The following is a 17,071-nucleotide window of genomic DNA, read 5'->3' on the forward strand; positions in this document are numbered from 1 at the left end:
TGTTGCCGACTTATCGGATATTGGAGCGCTGTCACTTGGCAAAACAAGGTCGAAGGAGTTGGAATTCTGCCCACTGGAGTATGAGAACTATGTCCCATGTTACTACAATATCTCAGAGAGTTTGGATTTGGGAGATCATGACACCCCTATTGAACATGAGCGTCTATGTGTTCAAGAGTCTGCAAGGGATAGAGGCTGTTTGATTCTGCCACCAAGGAATTATAAAATTCCTCTTAGGTGGCCAAGTGGGAGAGACTTCATTTGGAAGGAGAATGTGAAAATCACTGGGCAAGAATTCTCCTCTGGGAGCTTAACCAAGAGGTAAAAGTTTTGTTTGTTTTTCCATACTAGATTGGTTTAATCTTGTGTTTCTGTTCAATTTATGTGATTTTTAAGCTGTGTGATTTAGAATGATGGTGGAAGAAGAGCAGATCTCTTTCCGCTCTGACTCCCTTATGGTTGATGGAGTGGAAGACTACTCACATCAAATAGCTGAGATGATTGGCTGAGGAATGAATCTAATTTCAATGAAGCTGGGGTGAGTACAATTTTGCTCATCACCTCTAACTATTTATTCTTTACTAAAAGCTAATTTATTTTTCACATACTTAGAATTGGAGAAAGTGATGTAAAGGAAACAATGAAGCATACGATATTCATGAATATAAAACATGCTTAACAGTTGCTGTTGGTTCTTTTTTCGGTATAATACAGAATATATTTTATACAAGACTGTAAGAGAACCATGTTCAGTGATGCTGTTTCTAAAAGGAGGCTAGCATATGAAAAGGATAGTATATCTAATTTGGTGAATCCTCAAGGGCTGTTCTTTAAAATCTCAATTTGGTGCATACTGTGTAGAATTCATGCCTTCTGGATAATAGATCATAATGATATTTTCCCCTTCATTACAGATCACCGCCACTTTCAACACTTAGAAGGAACTGTTTCATTGTGCATTTATTTATGCTTTTTTAAAATGGATTTCAATTCCAGCTGCATAGTTCATGTAATTTAATCCATCCTCGCAGATTTTCTTCAAATTAAACTTTCTGTTGCTATGAGTTATTGTATTTATGTTGTTTTTAGTATTCAAGGTATTCCAAATTAGCATATCCTTGATGTCATTGGCGTTGCCATGTTATTGATATGAAGCTTTTGTTTCTTAGAAGATTTTGATGTCTGGGTGAAAATAAACCTTGAATACAGCATTAACTTGAAAGTCCTTCTGGCCTTGAGTTTGACAGTTGATTATATCATAATGTTGCCTATGTCTAAGAAGCTTAGTAGAATAAAATCATTGTCATACAACCTTTAGCTTATCGAAAAATTTATTTTATTTTCATCTCATGGGAAAAAGTTATTTTTGTTGTTTTTAGGGAAAAATCTTATTTATCTAACACATGGAAAACATTTCTTTCTTTCTTTCTTTTTTGAATTCTGCTCATTTCTTCCCTATATTGCACTTCTTTCAAAGTTCCCCTGACACCTTGTTTTAAAATTTTCTGATATCATATTCAAGAGATCCAAATTTTGCCCTTTCTTGTCCAAATGATATGATTTTCCCTTTTCATTCAGTTCTGAGCCTGAAGTTATATGACTTGATAACAAGTTGTATGGATATGTCAGAATATTGATATATACAAGTACTGCTACTGTTAGATAACCAATGATCTCTTGCATGACTCTTGCATGTTTTTGTGAGCTTCCATATATTTCTTTGTGTTAAATAAGAACCACTTATGTCCTAATATCCATTTACCGGTTCCAAATTTATATAATAAGGCTTGTTGTTTATGTCTATGGTAATATCAATATAATTATCATTATATAGTTTGATATCATTTGCTTTTTTTTTGTCAACCAGTCATATCATGTTGGTGCACTTCAAGATAAGTTGGCTGACCTATGTCGATTATTGTGATCGCTGTATATTAGAAAAAGTCATTTGCAAACTTGATTTTGTTTAACTTAGACTGGAAAGAAACTTCGTGTATTTTGTTCTTTCGCCTGGCTGAGATAAAGTCTGCCTGCACATTCATGCAAAATACTTCTTCATTCTGATCATTATTTTTTGTTTCACACTAATTAGTTTCTTCTTCTCAAGAGAAATGCTCAAAACAGTTTTATGAATCTCATAAGCAATCATCATCAACCTCTGCATCCAGATTTTTGTTTGTTAAAAAATTTTATTTGATAGAGATAGTGGTTGTTGGCTATAGTTATAGTAGTGATGGTTCATCTCTGTTCTAATCTGTCTATTTGGATATAACTTATGTCCTATATCTGACTCTAATGTATCAGGTAAGAACTGTCCTGGATATAGGGTGCGGATTTGGTAGCTTTGGAGCACATCTTTTCTCAAAGCAGCTGCTGACCTTGTGCATTGCTCACTATGAGGCCACTGGTAGTCAAGTTCAACTCACTCTTGAGAGGGGCATTCCTGCTATGATTGGCTCATTTGCATCAAAACAGTTGCCATACCCATATCTTTCCTTTGATATGTTGCACTGTGCAAGATGTGGGATTGAGTGGGAGAAAAATGGTAACTATTAATTGATCAAAATTGCTCAATTTGAGAATTACCTTGAATTGTTATTGTTTTACTTTATCTTTAATCCTGTATCTGGATTCCAGAAGCTCTGATAATAGGACCAGTATTTCTTATTGTAAGTGAATGTGATAATGAACTAAAAATCGTGCATCTTTAAACAACTGCTCAATCATACAAGCAGAGGAATAGTGATAACAAATTCTTTTGTAGATTTTTAAGCTGATGTGCTCAATTTTTTCTTAACCTTTTCCTGGAGCATTATTTTACAATGAGTAAATGCATTATAACAGGGAACATTCTAGTTGTCCAATTGTTTCCATAATATGTTGGTTTTTTATCAGCATAAATAGGCAATGAAAATCAGTGCTGCATGATCAGTACAATGTACCATGTTTGTTATGCTAATTGCCACAAACTGTTTATAGGAACTTAAACATGTATCACAAATGAATAAGCGCACAGAGGTGGTTTTCTCAGCTTGGAATGATTGCATATATGAACTTTCATCGTTAATTAGACATTTGAATGACCCAAAAGCTTCTTGCTTGTATAATTGCGTATATTTGAACTCATATTAATTTCTATAGTTTTTCCTTTTTGGTGACAGCAACATTGTTTAGGACTTTACCCCACTATTCTAGGATGATGGGCACTGGGCACGATGTCACCATAGCCCACATCGAAATACATGGATATCATTTTCTGTTCTTAGTTTTGCTTCATAAGATATTGTAGCATTGTACTTTTATCCTTTTAACAATCCTTTTTTACATCTCAATTGTTTGTTCATTTGGGCCTTGAAAGGTCCAATAACATGTCTCAAACTGCTTGTTTCATAACAATTCTTCCATCGCTATAGTGAAGAAAGTGCACATCGCTATAACATTAGATAGAAAACATGGAGAATCTTTTTTTTTTGTGTGAAGAAAAGGGAGGCGAAGAAAAACCGCCACCCATCCTTTATTGATGAATAGGAAAGCCGCTGCATGTCCTATATCAAGTTGACCATTCCCCCACCGGCCCCCCCACAACCCCCACCCACACACCCCCAACCCCCACCCCGCCCCGCATTTTCTCCTTGCTTTTAAGAGAGAAAACATGGAGAATCATAAACATTTGTCCACTTAAGTATGAACTGAGACCTTAATTTTTTATTAAAGTCACAGTGTTACATGTGTTGAAATGAGGATATAATCACATAAGATTGAACAAAGCAGATATGAAAATGCTGTTGAAGTGTCTTAGCAAGGAAGAATAGTTTACAGGTGTGTACATGAGAGGTTGCATTAGACCTTCTCTAATTGCATAAAATGACTGAATCAAGCAACTTTGGTATGGTCATGTGAAGTGAACATTTGAGGCTGCAGTAGGACGGTAACTTGGATGTCTATCTTATGTCAAGAAATGAGAGGGAAAGGCCTTTGAAAAATGATGGTAGTTGTGAGAAAGAATCTTGAAAATATTAAAAGCACATGCATGTAGAACTAAATAGAGCTTCAGTGGAAAATATAGTTGACCCCTAATACTTGATTAGATTTGTTGTTAATTCATGTCATGTAACCATATATGACCTGTAGACCTAGTGGATTGTAAATACTCTTTATATGTATCATTTTAGCAAAGATGATATTATTAAAGAAATAATTATTAAGAAGATGTAAATAGTTAATCAGAAGTTCAAAGAAGAAGATAAAGAATGAAACTGAATGATGGTGTGTTATGTCTTGGTGTATTATGCTTCCCAAAGTATGTAAATTGCATGAGGCGTGGATCCCTCAGCAGTTGTCATAGAGGAGAGTTGATTTTTTGACAGCTTATTTTAATGGATATAATGTGGAAAAGAAAGTAAACTCAATATGCTTAAATTTTAATTTATAGTAATGGATTTACTTTACCATCTCAAAAATTGCAAGCTTTCTTTTGTGTTCTACACTCTGAAAATAATGGGTTGATATTGATGTGTTCTTTTCTTTTCTTTTGAATGCAGCAGAGATTCTTATAAGTAAATTGAATTTGATTTTTCATACTGGGGCAATAAACTATGTCAAGATACAAAGAAATGCATATACTCCTGATGTTTTAGACTTGATCTATTGTTATTCCTTTTACTAAAATCCCGGTACAACATCGCAAGCCTTTTTGCCTTTCTTATGCATGGCAGGCCAATTTAATTTACTTATTTTATGTCAATATCCGACATGCTGTTCATTATTTTGTTGCAGATGGTATTTTCTTGGCTGAAGTTGACAGACTTTTGAGGCCTGGGGGTTATTTTGTCTGGACTTCACTTATGAATACTCATAGATCTCAACGTGACAAAGAGAACCAAAAGAAGTTGACATTAATTCGTGATTTTGCTGAAAATCTGTGTTGGGATATGTTGTCACAACAAGATGAAACAATTGTGTGGAAAAAGACCAGTAAAAAGAAGTGTTACAGTTCTAGGTATGCAGTCTATATCCATGTTCTCTGTCATTCTGTTAGTACACAATCAATGAATAGTCCTGATTTATCACAATATAACATTCATTTTATAGGAAATCTGGACCTGCAGTCTGTGATAGAAGCCATGATATTGAATCCCCATATTACCAACCACTCAATCCATGCATAGCGGGAACCAGAAGTCAGCGTTGGATTCCCATTGAATATCGTACACCCTGGCCTTATCAGGCTCAGTTGAATTTTACTGAACTTGATGTGCATGGTATGATATATTATTTAGAAAAAGAAAAAGGAATGTAACTATTCTTCATGTCTATATGCGATTGGTCGATACTAATTTTCAGTAATGAAATTTAAACCATCATTCATATCTGCATGACTGTTTAGCATATATTAACATTGTTTTGCTTCACCAGGTGTACGCACAGAATACTTTTCTGAGGATGCTGCAAACTGGAAATCTTTGGTTCATAATTATTGGTCTCTTCTCTCACCTTTAATATTCTCAGATCATCCAAAGAGACCTGGTGATGAAGATCCTGCCCCACCTTTCAACATGGTCAGAAATGTGCTAGACATGAATGCTCGATTTGGTGGTTTTAATGCCGCTTTATTAGATGCTCGAAAATCTGTGTGGGTGATGAATGTGGTGCCTACAAGTGGCCCTAACTATCTTCCTCTCATTTTCGATAGGGGATTTATTGGTGTTCAGCATGATTGGTATGTATGACCGCTTCAACCCACTAGTAATATGTTCTGCTAGCTTTTTGCTGTCTCATACAGATACCTCCCTGTGGATGATGCATAATCTGATTGCTGGTTCTCCAGCATTTATCACCTTATCTTTTGCATGAAAAAAATGTTTAACAGAAATCCTATTGCAACTTTCTCCACCCTGCACCCCAACTTCACCCCCGTCTCTCCCTCCCTTTTGCCCGATTCCCTCGTGCACTTGTTGCCATCTTTCCTGTAGAGCATCTTTCAATGGAACTTGCACTCATTTAGTTTATGCTGGATGACATTCAGTTTGTTGCCATCTTTCCTGTAGAGCATCTGTTAATGGAAGTTGCATGCATTTAGTTTATGCCGGATGATATTCAAAGCACATGCATGCATTCAGTTTATGCTGGATAATATTCAAAGCACAATTAAAAACTCTTGCTGTTGTTTCTTAATACATATCTGTAGAATAATCAGTTTATAATCCCTGCCATTTCATCTTAGAGGGAATTGTTGGACCTAGTCTTCTCATCTTCTCCCGGTCTGGTTGCTTCAAAACTTTAAATTTATTTTCACCTGACATCTTTGTGCAACTTTTGAGTTTTAAATTATTCGTTCAAAGTCATCCCAGAAAGATAGCTTGTTAGTTTTGAGTATCATTAGATCTAATCTTTCTATAGATGCTACATGTTTCTAGAATCAAGTTTCTTAACTCAATTATGCCATAATATTGAGCATTTAAATAGATTTTTAGAAAATAATATTCATGCCACCTTGCATGCTTGTTCGAAAGAGTCAATGGGTTCCATTAGTTTTTTTCATCATGTCTTAATTCCATCTATTCTATTAATTTGTTTTCCATATTATTCATAAACATATGACTATCTTTAATTAGGTGTGAAGCATTTCCAACATATCCGAGAACTTATGATATGGTGCATGCTGATGGATTGCTATCACTTGAATTTCATCAGAAGCATAGATGCTCCATGCTTGACATATTCTTGGAGATTGATCGCATACTACGACCAGAGGTATGTATATATTAAAATTTCAAGCTTCATCTTTTTTTTTTTTTTCTCCTTTTGTTGGTTGATAATCAGTATGCATACGGTTGTTTGCTGCAACCTTCATGTCACAAAGTTCTCGCAACCAGGCACTTTAGCTGAAAATGACTTCTTAAGCTGGCATTTCAACTAGATAACTATTTGCCAATGTAAAATATTTTCATTGTGCATGATTGTCTGTGCTGCATGAATAACCATACCTTTGAATGGGAAGGCAATTGGTGCAATCCACAATAAACTTTTTAAACAAAACTTTGATCTCTGTGAATTTTGATTGTTGCCTTGCTATAATTCATGGTGAAGATCCTATATTTATTACTGTTGTTCACGTGGGAAAAAAGATCTTAACGAATTATCTAACAAATAATGTTTTTCTGCATTCTTGAGCCAAAAACAGAAGTTCCATTTGTGAAAAAGTTAAAAACAGAACTTGCCAGAGTAGTCATAACCAACATTCCAATCATTTGCCAGGATATAAATCTAATTTCTCCATTGGATTCTGTTGATGGCCATGTCGTTTAATCAGGAAGCGCTTTGTTGAATGCTCTGTTTATAGCTTCAGTCAATTTTCCTTTCACTTACCCCTCCTGTTCCCACATCATTACCGTAGGTACCTGAGTCATAAAATTGTGACCAAGAAATATATTTGATTGCTCAAAATTAAAATATTTCAACTATACCTCCATGATCTATCATGTCTAATTTTGCAACAGATGTATGATTAGAGCATCTAGATATGTCATTTCTGCTTTTGCATCACAACTTTTTCAGAATTCTCATCTGTAATATGTCCATCTTTCCAGCATGGCTCCTCATTATTCAAGTTTGTATCATACAAAATAACTGCTCTTATTATTTCCTCGTAAAACTTATACTTGTGTCATATTACCATGCAGCAATAATAATAATTAATAAAAAAAAGAAGAGGATTATAAATCATCCAGCAACTCTGAGTTTACAGAAACACTTCCTGAAGAAGACCGTTCGAAAACATTCATAGTTCTCCTATATTTTTTGTGGAACCATTCATAGCCCTTTTACGTCAGACTAACATTCAAAACCATATATCTGTAGTATGCTAACTCTCCTTCATGATATCTCAAACCTCAGATTCAACACTTACCTTTAATGCTAATTTTTTACACTTATGTATAGTTTGTATCTTTATTTCACATAATATGGCTTATTCTGGTATCAACAGACTCACTTAAAATTTGATACTGTTGCATCTCTCTTTCCTTTTTAAATTTGCATTTACCTACCTTCCAGTCCTTTGTTATGTATAGCAGAAGTTGACTTGTGTGATTACATTGCTATAAATGCTGAAGCCTTTTATTTCCTGGGTAATAAATAAGAAGAAAAATAAGAAACGAATAGAACTTGTCATGTACATGAAAGAACAAAAATGATACATCAAATATTTGTTCGCTTATAAATGGCCTCTAAGATGCTAAGCATATATATGCAGGAAAACATTATCGTAATCATGCAAACCTGTATTGCCAAATCTCTGTACATATATCCTGCTCATAGTCCGTTCTTTTGCTGGGAGAGACTACACTTTTCTAGAAAGTGTGTTGCAAATGTTTAGTATCAGATTTGGAAGATCATGACTGGTGTATTGGGACAGAACACTTGTTTCAGGAGGGGGTCTTCTTTTATCTCAATACTCATGTCTGTCTTGAATTTCTTCATCTTCCTCTTTGTCAAACTCCTCCATTACAAGTTAACGCAAAAAAAAAAAAAAAAAAAAAGCATGTTGATCACAAGAACTTATAATTCACAGTGAATAAAGGACCATATTCTTTTGAAATTGAATTTAGTTGGCTGCAGCTAAATAAGGATCAAGCCTGTAATCCATCAAGGTGGAGTTTCCTGCACTTGTGTATAATGGTTTAGAAATTACTTCCTACTTCCTGAAACCGCTTGTTGTCCTCTTTTCATTTGTGTTGCAGAGGAACAATATGCCAAGTTAATCCAAAGTTTTTGCCATATCAGCAGGGAATTCACTAGTTGTCTGGCCTCTTTACACTCCATTTCCCTATAAGCATACGAATAACCACTATAAAATTTTGGCCCCATGCTGTCAATCTCTTGTCATGTCAAAATTGATTATAAATAAGATGTCTGCTCACATATCAGGGCAAGATGCCACCTGGTCATTTTTTCCAGTCCATAATAATTGTTGAAAGGGGATAAGAAACAAAAAGTTTAAATCTTCTGATGACTGCTTGCAGTTGTCTTTTTGGGAGTCAGATCTCTTGGTGATTGTTTTCTTTTCCTTTTTCTTTTTTGGGATGAATTGTTAATAATTAATGAATGCTTCACTCTACAATAAGGTTCATGAAGGTCCATCTAGTATTTGTGTACTTCTCAGAAAACTAATAGCTCTCGGAAAAGGTTCAATGTTACTTGTCACTCTGATTCAATTTCAAGCAATTGCATCTCTCAGATCTTTTTCTTTTTCACTGTGGCTAGTTGAAGTTTTAGACTGACTTATGGAGGTTACTAATGCTTCTTTTCTTTCCCCAATTTCTTATGCAAAATGTCTTAGCCCCCAGCAGCCTCAGTAATTGGAGAACATGATTTATTCTTTTGCTGGCCAAATTCTCCAAAAAACTACATGTTCATTTTAAACATCCATGTTGATAGCATTGTTTAGCTTCTACAACTTGTGAATGCCCTTGTAGAACTTGCATTAACTGATAATATTGATACACATGCAGGGCTGGGTGATACTTCGTGATACAGCTCCTCTTATTGAAGCAGCCAGATCTGTAATAACAAAGCTAAAGTGGGATATCCGCATGATGGAATTTGATGGTAACAGTGATGAGAAGCTCCTGGTCTGTCAGAAGGTCTTCTTCAGGAAGCAACAATAATGAATATGATTTACCGAGTCCCACATCGATATGATATTTGTTATTTGTTTATGGTGGTTGGCATAAATTCCCTGTCAAGAAAAGGAGCATCAGGGAGTTGGAATACAAAAGGAGCCAAAAAAAAATTTCTTCTACCAATACGATCTTCTACTCCTGTGGAACCGCAAGGTGTCCGTAGGGCTTTGTAATTAGGCAAATGCATGTTGGAGAGCATAGGGTAGGTTAAATTTTCCATGTTAAAGTTCATGATTAGGATATAAAGATGGAGCTGTGAAAGTTATCACATTGTCAGGAGCAAAACCGGATAAAGGAATGATGCTGCAATATATATGGGTTTCTATTAATGCATCAAGTTTATAAAATTTTCTCCATCATATTTTTCCTTTAAGCTGTTCTTCGTCTTCTATTTGTACTTTTGTTCTGCACTACTGCTTATCTCAGTTCACCATCTGAATCCTTCAATGCTATTTTTTTTTTGAGATAAATCATGAGTGGGCACATAATGCCTTTTATATTCCTCTGGAAGCTGTCAGCCTCATCAATTGTCACACCATGTTATGTGCGTAACTTTAGTGCTTATCTCATTGCTCTCATATATTAGTTTTCTTGCCATGCCTAACATTTCATATTTTAATTAATCCAACCACTCAAGTTGTACATAAGCAAACAGGTAGCCACTGGATTAGCCATAAATTTCGCTGATTATCATTGTTCTGGAAACAGGTCATCTAGTCAATTCGCCTCATTGTGTTTTCTAATCAAGTTTAGTCCCTAAAAGGTTGATGTTATATTGGTGGCCTCTGTAATAATCTGCTCGACCTACCATTGTACTTATACCAAGTTTTCTGCTATATATCTGGCCCATTTTGATGGTTGTCTTAGTTGATGAAGACTAAGTTGCATACAGATAACCTACTTAAGTCTCTCCTTTCTCATGGAAAGTCTGTTCGCTACTATTCTGGCTTACTAAATTATTGTGCTTCTAAGTTCCTTTACTAGTACAGTCAGAATCTTCCATCAAAATGATAAATGACTAAAGAAATTCTTTTACTACTAGAAAGAGAAGAAATTTATTTACCAGTCTCAGATATTTTAGTGTTCCCAGGTGCAATAGGTGCCTGCAGCTATTTTCCTTTTGGGAGATTGCTGCGGCAATGGGCAGCTATATTTGCCAGTCTCAATTGTTTTTCTTGTTGCTTCAAAAGTCTCAATTGTTGTGGATGCCTTTCTTTCCCACCTTGACATTCTCCTTCTTGGAGTATATGACACAACATAGATAAGAAGTCATAAAATTATTTATCCCGGAGCTTGAAGATAATAAATAATGTTTTGTGATACAAGATTTGTCGTATCGGTTAGTATCATACCATACTGGATATACAGTATCATATCAATCCCGAATCGTCATACAGTCTTTTATTGTACTGATGCTTGGTATATCTCATCATCTCTTACCATACTATATAGCGATATTGTAACAAAATTGTATCAGTATGGGTCCTATCGAGACCGCAAATCTTAGTCTGGCATACCTCCAAACATTAAGAGATTCACCTTTTATGGTAACTTTACATGTAAGATACTAGGGTGTTCCATTTCATGCACATGAATGGTTCTCCAGACTCCAGCCATTTGGTCAGAGGGATTTGGTATAAATTAGAGGTCTTAGTGCAACCCACTGGGATACTTAAAGCTATCATATCAACTCTGCTGATAAGTTAGTTCATTTACAAATACAGGATTTTAGTGTCTAAAGATCACCAACCTCAAATCACAGCTAGCTGTCATTACTTTTTTCTTTCATGTTCCTATAAAGATAAAATTAGCTAGCAGCAGTTATTCATAATACCCATCCTTAGAGGGTAGTTCATTTTCAACTATAGTATCAACTATCTTATCAGGAAAAATTTGAGTATCATCCAAGTACCTGCGCATTGGGTCATTTTAATTGAAACATATGGTAGTGGTATTGAAGCGATGTGGTGTTCCTACTGTTGATTTGATTGGGTGTTTTTTCTTTTTGTGTGTGTGTGTGTGTGTGTGTGTGTGTTATTGGTCCTGCATGCAGTAACTGATGTTTCTACTTATTTGCTTCAGTTATCGGGGGGAAATAAGTAAAAAAAGGAAAGAACTTTCATCAATTAACACGAAGATTACATGGTTGACCAGAAATGTGACTTGAGACCTTAAAATAACAGTTTAAACTCGAAAGATAGTTGAGCTAGATTGAGTTCGATGTGTTCAGGTAATACAGTTGAACATCTGACTCTCTTTTTATCTGTGGTACCTTTTTTACAAGGCTGGAAGGGCTAAGGGAGGAAGGTGGAGAGGGGAAAAAGCAGCCAAAACAAAGGAGAGGCAGCTTTCTATTATGAGATTTTAGAGACATGAAGAAGACATCCTTTTTAAAAATTTCTAGATAGTAGGATTATCTTAAAAGATAAATTCAAGTAGGAGGATGAGCAATCTTCCAACCTTCCTTCTTTCAGGCTCTACTTTCTTCCCTCAAGTTAGGGACATCAATGAGCTGATCTCAATTGAGCCAAGTCTAGTTCTAGCTCAGTCATACAATTAAGCCAATCTATTTTATTTTTATTTTTAAAGGGAAAAAAGAGAGAGAGAAACAAAAAAAAAAGGCCAAGCTTGTGTTGTTCCCAAAGAGCTTACATTTGATGAGAGCCTAAGATGTCCTAAAGTCTTTTTTGTATGCTCAATTTTATAGTTAAAATATATTTTTAATAAATTATATCATAATTTATTAAATTTATAGAAAATAATTTGTAGTACAAAATAATTATTATCAAGATAGGTCATATGTTAATCAATAAATTTTATCAAAAAAATAAAAAATATATATATGAGCTTAATTAAGTCAAGATTGAACAAGTTAAACTAGAACCAACTTTTAAGTCAAATAGATGACTTACTCTATGGTTTTATCTCGACTCCTCTGGCCAATGTAGAGATTTTATAGAAAAAATTTTACTAAAATTGTTTATCTTTTCTAATTGATTCTAAAAAATCCTTTCGTATAAGGAAATGGTTTTGACCCGAGTGTTTTCACAAATTAGATAAAATACTTCTTGCAATCTAATAGTCCCTCTTGATTGTTTGTGTTAAGACAAAACAAATTCCTTTAGTTATTTTCTATCCTTGTTTAATATTATAATATTAGAATACATCAAGATCATAATATTATTCTACTTTTAAAAAGATAAAAAATATTCGATATCAATCAAGGTTTAATGTACCTATTAAAATGAAGTTCTTAACATTAGACACATCTATTGCAAGATGAATAGCAACGCCAATTAGGTTGAGAGTTATATCGCTGACCATTCTAGAGATGGTATCTAGATGATATATTTGTTTTGCTAGTATCCTTTTTGGGTTTTTTATTTTTGATTTTTTTATTTAGGGTTACTAAAAAAAGGGGTTGAGGGGGAAGGAGATGTATGTTGAATTTTAAGATAATTTTAGATCGCCACTTTTGCGCCTTCCGACCTAAAGGTGACTCCACATGCTATTCTCCTCCCAATTATAGTTCTGCAGCTTGAAAATCTCTCTCTTAGGTTGGCAGGTCTATCACTGATCAATCTCGCTGGTCTTTCGGCAAAGAAAGAGTCCACTGGTGTTCTCAACTGTTTCGAAGGACAAGATGGTTGAAATAAAGAACTACTTTGGGTGACGACAGAAATCAAGTTGAGTTCGGTCTGCAGGGATCAGGTCAGCTCTATTCCTACATGATATAAGACCCACTTCCATCCAAAGTAGAAACAAGTACAGGAAAGGCAAGATGGTTTATAAATATTGAGAAACAATTATCCTTTTCCAGTGTGGGACTAAAAGCTTTACAGAAATTTAGTAAACTTCGGAAAGAAAGAGAATTTTGAATTCTCTAACCGTTTGATTATGGTTGCAGTAATGTACTTGCATGCAAGATGTGTTCCCCTTGCCGAATTAATAGCGCATAGGAGGGCGTTCAGGCTGCAATTCTGGGTTTTGTCAGGCTCTATCATAGTGATTACTTGGATTCATCGTTCTCAATCTGTCCAGCATCCCTATTTTGTGTCTTTCAGAAATCCTTGGGATCACTTTAGCTTTTTGAAGTCCCTCACATTATTGGCGAGGGCAATCAAGTTGCGAGACTTCCTGCAAGTTCTGCTGCTTCTGTAACTACATCAAGTTACTGGATTGATTCCTTCTTGTAGCTTCTTCTGTTATTGGCTAATGCCAGTGCTTTCGGGTTGTCTCTTTGAGAGATTGTAGTTGGGGCTCTTCCCTTCTTACTACCAAGGAAAAAAATCATATATAAATTGAAAATTTAGCTCCCACCTTCACTTAGAATTTCACATTGCTTTGTTCTCTCAATTCAAATATCCAACATAAATTTCAAAAAAAGAATTAATATCGTAGTCTTCCATCTTTGTCACAGCGACAGACCAGACTAAAAATGAGCTTGGGGTAGCCTGAGGTCTATTGAGCTGGGCCAAATCGTTAGCTTGGCCAAAAAATTTTAGGTTTGTTCAGGACTAAAAAAAGAGAAATTCTTTGTGCACTGCCCGTGGTGTAGAAAATCTGATGTGGAGCGCACCGCTTCGTCTTATTGATGATAATTTTTTAATAACGAAAATATCCTTCTCCTTTTATGACATTCTGTGAAAAAATTATGACATCCTGTGAAGAAAGTCATAATTTCAATGCAGGACGCCATAATATCAGCACAGGATATCGTAATTTTTTCGAAAGGGAATGAGCATTTTCATCATTCAAAATTTCAAACGAAAATGTAAAACTGTAGACATTGAATAGATATTAAATGTACGTTTAAAAGCGATGACCATATAGTCCAATAGGACAAAGCGATGTGCTCCATGTTAGATTTTTGACACCACAGATGGTGCACAAAGAATTTCGTGGACTCAAAATATAAAGCTGGAAAAGTCAGGCCCATCTGAAACCTGATTTAGAGCCCAGCCCAATCTAAACCTACTTATCGCACTCCTGTCCCACCTCCCTATCATCCGCCTCCCTCGCCCTCCACCCCACCGATGGCCTGACCCTTCTTGTCTCTACCTCTCCCTCCTGGCTGCATCCTTTGACCAAGCCACTGTCGCACAGCACTACAACACCACCATTTTCCTTTCCTCCTCTCCCCATGCTATCTCCTTCAGTGTTGGCACGTGGTGTTGTTCTACCTCCACTTCCAAACCCCACCGTCACTTGCCCAGTTGCCCCTCCTCATCTGCCATCAAAGCCAAAGCCCACTACATGGGCCTAACCCTACACCCGGAGCAGTGCCTACGAGATGGATATGGCTCTCTAGACCTAGAAGAAGGTGTGCTTGATATCATAGTCCAACATTGACTTGATAATAAAATGGTGGCACATGGTTTATTAGCCTATACTGGTGCTTAGCTATGAAAAGTACTATCCATCGAAGATGTAGAATCCACATGAGCAAGACAACAAATTATGGTAAACCAAGGCCATTTGGCAATTTATGATATTCTAGTATGAATAAGAAAAATTTATACTTTGTGAGGTCCCTTCAATAATCAAATTAATACATTTTATCTTATTTTAACTTAATAATGATTATTTACTTTAGGAGCAATATTGACTTAAATCTTTATTATTGTAACTTAGGCTATATTTTTGTCTCTATCTGAATTCATTTCATTTGAACAATAATACAATGGGAGTGACAGTCTTTGGAGGTCAAGATATTTGGAGTCACACTATTCTCGTATCTTTCTTTTGATCACCATCTTTTCATTGCTCTAACGACAGTGGTATCCCTGCACACCAATCTATCCTTTGCCATCGGTGATTTAAGCTGATGAGTTTTTTTGGCACGTCCAGAAATCTTTTTAAGAAGCAAAACACAATTTGTTCCAATTTAATTTGGCCCAACATAGCATATGCTCGATGTGACCTCAAACTCCAACACATGAAGCTAGCACTCTGCCTTCGATGTGTGTCATGTATCTTATTTTAATTTTAAAAATAATAAGCTCAACACCCATTTTAAGAAAGGAACATACCACTAACTTATTAGCAGCTATTTACTTTAGGAGTAATATTGACTTAAATTTTTATTATCGTAACTCAGCCTATACCATTATCTCTATCTGAAACTATCTCATTTGAACAATGATACAACATAGCAAAAGTCCTTGAAGATTCAGGATTTAGATCCATACTATTCTTGTATCCTCCTTTTGATCATTATTTTTTCGATTGCTTTAATGCTGGTGTTACACATGCACACCAATCTATTCTTAGCATGTCCAAATTTTTTTTCCCAATTTCGGTCTTACATATAAGGCGTATGTTTAGTGCGATCTCAAAATCCAACACATGAAGCTGGCTCCTATACATTCCATGTGTGTCATTTATCTTATTTTAATTTAAAAAAAATAAGTTCACCACCCCCTTAGGAAGGGAAGATAGCAATTGACTATGCATCTTCATCGCAAGCTTTAATGCCAAAGCCTAAAAATCCAACTACATGGTGTTCTCATAGCCTCTTCTTTTTTTTTTTTTTGGTGGTAGTTCTTTTTTTGTGGTAGATGGAAGTGTTTTCATAAGCTTTGGAGTAAGAAATATGTCCCTTCCTTTTCCTGTGTATATGTTGGCATTTATTAAAAATTACCACTAAAATGGCAAATAAGGACATGCATCTAGATTTAAATGACTAGTATATTATCAAACTTATTATAAACAATCTTAAAGTATCCAAATTGCAAGAGTTACATTTTTTTTTAATAAGATGGAACCCATCATACAATTCTAGTATAAATACAACCAAAAAGATCAGAAAAAGAACATCATGAAAAACTAAAGGGGCCATTTGAGTGTCAGTCCATAGCCCATCACTCACATGCTCGATAATAAAAGTAGCGACCTAATCGGCAGTACTGTTTGCCTCCTGATAAATATGCTAGAAATTCAGAGAGACACACCCCCTCATCAAGATCCAAATATCTTTCATTAATGGGTGCACATGAGTTACTCTAACCCATTCGTGAATTCAACCCACAACAGTGGCAAAATCCCCCTCCACGATGATATGCTATGCCTCCAAGGTCATCCTCGCATACAAAATGCTAGCCCAGGTTGCCTGGAAGGAACAAAAATTATATGGGATGGGCTTCATAGCTTGCTATATTTCTCTTAACACCTATCTAAAAGTCAAAGACTTTTCTACTAATAGAGATGTCAATCCTATGATCAAAAAAAAATATAATATTCTCTCTCTTTCTTATTTTTAATACATACTTTTTACCGATGCATACTACATGACCATATTGATGTGTACTAAATAAATTAAGTAAATTAATACATATCTCTAAATAAACTAATATATAATTTTTAGAATATAGAGTTTACCATACAGT

The 17,071-nt window shown here is 35.3% G+C and overlaps 1 protein-coding gene across 1 annotated transcript; it reads left to right on the forward strand.

The window, feature by feature from the left end:
• Positions 1-410: 410 nt before the first annotated feature.
• LOC105058429 (probable pectin methyltransferase QUA2) lies at positions 411-10,056 on the forward strand. The gene is given in 8 exon segments (XM_029268466.2): positions 411-510; positions 513-538; positions 2,305-2,545; positions 4,777-4,999; positions 5,092-5,261; positions 5,416-5,719; positions 6,615-6,753; positions 9,513-10,056. Coding segments are annotated over 8 exon segments (1,359 nt in total). The 3' UTR covers positions 9,669-10,056.
• The last annotated feature ends 7,015 nt before the right edge of the window (positions 10,057-17,071 follow it).

The sequence above is a fragment of the Elaeis guineensis genome, chromosome 15 (assembly GCF_000442705.2).
Source record: "Elaeis guineensis isolate ETL-2024a chromosome 15, EG11, whole genome shotgun sequence".
Lineage (NCBI taxonomy): Eukaryota > Viridiplantae > Streptophyta > Magnoliopsida > Arecales > Arecaceae > Elaeis > Elaeis guineensis.